The sequence below is a fragment of the Paramormyrops kingsleyae genome, unplaced genomic scaffold (assembly GCF_048594095.1).
Source record: "Paramormyrops kingsleyae isolate MSU_618 unplaced genomic scaffold, PKINGS_0.4 ups38, whole genome shotgun sequence".
Classification (NCBI taxonomy): Eukaryota; Metazoa; Chordata; class Actinopteri; order Osteoglossiformes; family Mormyridae; genus Paramormyrops; species Paramormyrops kingsleyae.
In genome coordinates this window covers 243,438-248,686 of record NW_027325976.1, presented here as the reverse complement: position 1 = coordinate 248,686, position 5,249 = coordinate 243,438, and the positions used below count along the sequence as shown (strand labels likewise).

The following is a 5,249-nucleotide window of genomic DNA, read 5'->3' as shown; positions in this document are numbered from 1 at the left end:
GCCACTGGCAAAAGCAACCGTGGTGTCACAGAGAAAGCCCTTTATCGCCATCCAGCAGTAGACTGGGTCATCAGTTGAGCCTGAATTAATTGAAATAAATTCTTCAAGTCTAGGGATCAAATAGGCTATATATTTGGAGTTTCGAAGCAAAGAAGTATTGAGCTTCCATCGTGGGGCCCGAGGAGAAAGAGAAGGTACAGCTAAGTGGAGGAGAGCACACTTGTGGTCAGATAAAGAAGAAGAGATCAGAGAAGCCGTAGAAACAGCGGGGGCAACAGATCGAGAAACAAAGATGTAGTCTATGCGAGATTGGGAGTTGAAGCGGGGTGAGAAGAAGGAAAATTCTTTAGCGGAGGGTTAATTAGGCGGAATGAGTCGACCAAATTCAGGACCTCCACGAATTTACACAGGGAACGTGTAGAGGGGGGCAGCAAGGCTACCCACGAGAGGGGGAGATTTATCAAGGACAGGATCGTGGACAGCGTTAGCATCAGTTCCAATAACAAAGTCCAAGTCTTGAAATTTAAGAAGGTGGTCAGAAAGATCCTGAAAGAATGAGGTGCGTGGGGGAGTGGGAGCGTATGCAGCAACAAAGCAGACCTTCCTGCCCCCCCAGGTCGGAGAGGGCATAACAGTACCTGCCATCAGCATCACCCCCGGAATTGAGAATATGAATCTGAAGGGTCCGCCTCACCAGTATGGCCACCCCACATCTATGCGAGGAAGCTGATGAAGTGGAGACAACCCTGTAGAACCTGGAGGCCGCCCGCAGTGCATCTCGCTGGAGTAAATGGGTCTCAGTTAAAAAGGCAAGGTCAGCGTGCTGCCTTTTCAGAAATTCAGTCACACTGGACAGTTGTTGTTCGGGGGTATTCAGGGCCCTAACGTTCCATGAAGCTATATTTATATTGACCATTATCAAAACAGAACAGACAGTAAGGTGTAAACAAGGAAAAAATAAAAAAATTAAAAATAAAAATAAATAAAAGTCTCAATATGCCAGGCATGCACCAGAGGCTGAATGCCCTGGTCGGTCAACCGTAACTTTAGGAAGTGTGTCTCAGGGAAAACCCCCTTCCCACCCCCCCAAACAAACACAAAAATTCCCCAAACCCATGCTCCAGACCGGCAACGCAGCAGCAACATTAAACACAATAGAAAGGTAAATGGTTCTGCTGCCAGGTCCAGAACATCTACCCTCCCGCCCCCTCCGACCGATGTCGGAAACTGCGCGCACGTGGCGTCCGAAGCCAAGCCGCAAAACACACTAACTGCGCGCACACATCCCCACCGCCTTCTGAGTAACAGCAACGGAAGTAAAATAAAACTGACCCCGTGCCACTGCTAGCTGCCCCGTGTACAGAGCAGGAAAAAACGGCAAATGGGAGTAACCGTCAGCGAACCGGGCAACAGCAGTACAGCAGACGTCCAATTAATATAGTAGTAGAAGCAAAAAACAAAAAAAAAAAAAAAAAAAACATCACATAACAGTACATTAATAATAAAATAAAATAACTGGCTTATAGGGGCGAGAAGAGGTTTCGGACCGGCCGTACAGCCTGTGGGCACGGTCAATGGCTGGCTGGAAATTGGGAAGATGGGGGAAAATAGCCGGCCAGAGCTTATTAAGGAAAGACCGCATATCGCCCCCTTCGCGCCCTAGCTTAATCCCAACCACTTTAAGATTGAGGCGACGGCTGCGGTCCTCAATCTCCGTGATTTTGTTATCCAGGGAAAGCAGAGCCTTATTAAAATCAGCCAGCTCCCTGGAGTGCCAATCGGTCACAGCCTTCACTGAGGCGACTTCTTTTTGTATGGATTTAAAGTCTGCCCTCAGCGAGTTCAGGTCAGCGCGGAGCTCCGAATGGTGTTGCTGAAGCGTGCCTTTTAGCGAGTTCACCTGTTCGGAAACGAAGTTCTTCATTTCCGCGAGAAAGGGAGCCAGGAGAGAGGAAAGGGCCTCCTCAGTAACGCCGCCATCAGAGCGGGGAACTTTCTTCTCCGGGCTGGAAAGGGCTGGGCGAGGTCTACGCTGATTAGCAGCCATCAGGAGGAATAACAGGGCAAGCGCCGAAATCGTGCGAAATTGCGAACGGGAGAGTGACAAGGGGACAGACTAAAGGGCAAAAAGGCGGATGGGACGCGCGGACGAGCAGAGCGAGGCAGCCATTAGCGACGAGCGTCCCCATACATAGCTTATATCTAGTAAGTTGGCCCAGCCCTCGGAATATTTTTCTGTATGTGGCCCTCACTAAAAAAAGTTAGGACAGCCCTGCTGTAGACGAAAGGGCCGCTGGTTTTCATTTTGAATTCACAGTGGGGCATATCTGCAAGAAAACATGGGAAAATCAGGTATCTGAGCCTGATGAACTGAGAGATACTAGACTAGCAAGGTTTGTGTTGAAGGAGCTTACTTACCTTTGGGTCTCCTTTGTCCAAATATGCGGCGGAACAGCCTGACGAAGAAGTGCTTTACGCGTTTCACTGCTCTGAATCTTGGCACCTTGTGGTAGCTGTTTGATGGAATTTCCTCCGGAGTGAAGCCCTAGGGTTGTAGTTTAAGATGTTTCGGTTGAGCAAAGCAATTCCTCAGGATGCATGAATACTATTGAACTCAGCAGACCAGCAGTTTGCATGTACCTTAGTGAAGAACTTATGATTCAGGATTTGCTCCAATGTGGGCCGATCCTGTGGATTCTTTTGTAGGATCCAAGAAATCAATGTCTTGGCTGATGAGGAGAGGGACTTTGGTAGAGTGTACTCTACTTTAGTGACACGCTGCTTGATTTCTTCAGCGTCGCCATCAAAGGGGTATGCACCAACAAGCATCGTATACCTGTATCGAGAAAGTCAGCAACGGCATTTGAGCTTCATTTGCATCTAACAACATTCTGCATTGGTGCATTTCAGATATCATTCTTGACTCTGGCTCTGACTGTGAGGACGATTGAGAAGGTATACATACATGATACACCCCAGCGCCCAGACATCTGACTCTGGCCCGTGTCCCTCCATCTTCCACACTTCAGGAGCCGCATACTCTCTCGTCCCACAAAAGCGTCTACAACACACACAAAAGGAAAACAGTATACATGTGCTTCAGCCTGCTGCATGAGCAATTTGAAAGATTTGCTGGAGAATCTAAGAAAAAGAACCCACTTCTGCCTGCTTTCCAGTGGCTCCAGCTTGGTGGCCAGTCCAAAGTCGGCCACTTTTAATTCCAAGGCCTCCGTTAATAATAAGTTCTCTGAAAGACCAATGACTCAAATATTTCACCTAATAACACCAGACATTAAACAGTTGCAGAATACAACAGCAGGCAGCAATCATATAAACCACACAGGAAATGCCATGTAAAATGCCAACACTAACATGTGAAGAATTAAACAAATCACGTGTGCAGGCACACATACCTAATTTGAGGTCCCTGTGGACAATGCCTTTGCCATGGATGTGTCGTAAGGCCCCAATGAGCTGCCTCATGTAAAACCTCACCTCAGGCTTGCTCAGGATTTCTCGTTCCTGAAGGAGGTCTAGCATCGACTGGAATGGGAAAAGAAAGGATGGCGTGAGTCGACATAGAGTCTTAACCTTAACAAACTGTCTGCAAAGGCCAGAAACAGCTGGGCTCACCCCCCTACTGCACAGCTCCATGAAGATATACAAGAATTTGTCATCTTCTACATGATGGGAGAAGTTAACAACATGCTGGTGTTGCAGCAGCTTCAGCAGCACCACTTCTCGGAGACTCTGAAATGTCAGACGTGTTACCACAATGAGCATAAGGGAAATGCAGTTTAACTGTGGAGGGGGCTGACTTCAAGCAGGATTCAGACCACATACCTCTTTTATTCCATCAGAGTGCTTTATCGGAATCACCTTCACTGCAAATATCTCTCCAGTGAAAATGTCCATCATCTTGAAACATTGGGCAAAACCTCCCTAAAAACACAAGTGCATTAAGAATTTAAGAATTTCTGCCATACGTAATTGATTACCCATTTTCCGTAATCTATGAAAAATAATTTTTCATCCCGCAGAAATGTGTAATATTTCGACCCGCTCCTGCCCGCATCTGTTATGGTTTGTCCAGCTCCCACCTGCTGAATCCCGCAAGCAAGGCTGCTGAAGTATAGGGTGTGCCAAAAATACCGGACACATTTTAAATGCTATAATATCTTGGCTTATAAAAATTAAATAAGGTACCAAATTTTTTTTTTATCTAACTAGGCTACAGACCTGAATTAAAAAATATATAAACAGTCTCAATAGAAACATTTCACAGTCAAAATGAGAGAAATATAGGGAAACATTGAAATTTGTGGCGCGGCTCTGTGTTTATTTCAACTAGAGGTCTGCGCAGGACTGATATTTCATCCCGCTCTGGCACAAGAAACTGTCAAATGTAGACCCGCGCCGCGTCCTGCGAGTACCGCGGGCGTCCCGCCCCGTTGCAGACCTCTACTCTACAAGACAAATTGAAGCTGAATTATTTACGGTATCTTTATAGTACATACTTCTCCCAACAGTTCGAGTCTGCGGTAAAATCGCACATTTCTGGTATCAAAGATGATCTCAGGAACTTCGTGTCTCCGCTGAGGACAAGCCATGTTGCAGTAAGACAGAAACCGACGAAGTGGCGTCCAGGAACTAGGCAACGGAACAAGGTACGTTCCATAATTACGTAACGCATCGGAAATTCGAACGAAAACATGAAAAAACTTTTTTTCCCTTCATAAAATGACAGGTATTAAATAAAACGTTTCTGCAAACACACCCATTGGCATTAGTTCGACCAAAAAAAAATCAGTTTCAATAACTCACAATATACACCTCTAGTTTTCATGAGAATATTAAATCAGCCATCCGACACGCTTTTACTGTCAGGTACCCAAACCCAAAGGAGGGAAAAACACCACGCGCGGCGGCTGTAAATGGCGCGCGGAGAGGAAGCCGGGAATTAGCCAATGTAGCTATTGCCATGGTATTATTTTATAAAGGGGAATCTAAGTTGCATTTAGTTAAGTATATTTATAATTTAATTTAGTAATCGCACTCTTATTGTGTTGGCGTAATATACTTAGTATACGATTAATAACAAAAAAGGAAAGGTGAAAAATATATACATATATACACGATTCTTATGATAAGCAAGTCGCAAGCACGGACACATTTTAAACGCTATAATATCTTGGCTTATAAAAATTAAATAAGGTACCAATTTTTTTTTTTATCTAACTAGGCTACAG

General features: G+C 45.5%; 1 protein-coding gene across 1 annotated transcript; it reads right to left on the bottom strand.

Annotated features, from left to right (window-relative positions):
- Positions 1-2,509: 2,509 nt before the first annotated feature.
- Positions 2,510-4,610, bottom strand: LOC140586300 (serine/threonine-protein kinase PLK3-like; the record flags this gene model as incomplete). Its single annotated transcript, XM_072708112.1, has 8 exons — positions 4,518-4,610; positions 3,844-3,942; positions 3,634-3,750; positions 3,414-3,543; positions 3,160-3,247; positions 2,966-3,061; positions 2,641-2,836; positions 2,510-2,545 (listed from the first exon to the last, which is right to left on the bottom strand). Coding segments are annotated over exons 1-8 (855 nt in total), but the record flags the coding sequence as incomplete, so codon positions are not given.
- Between the last annotated feature and the right edge of the window lie 639 nt (positions 4,611-5,249).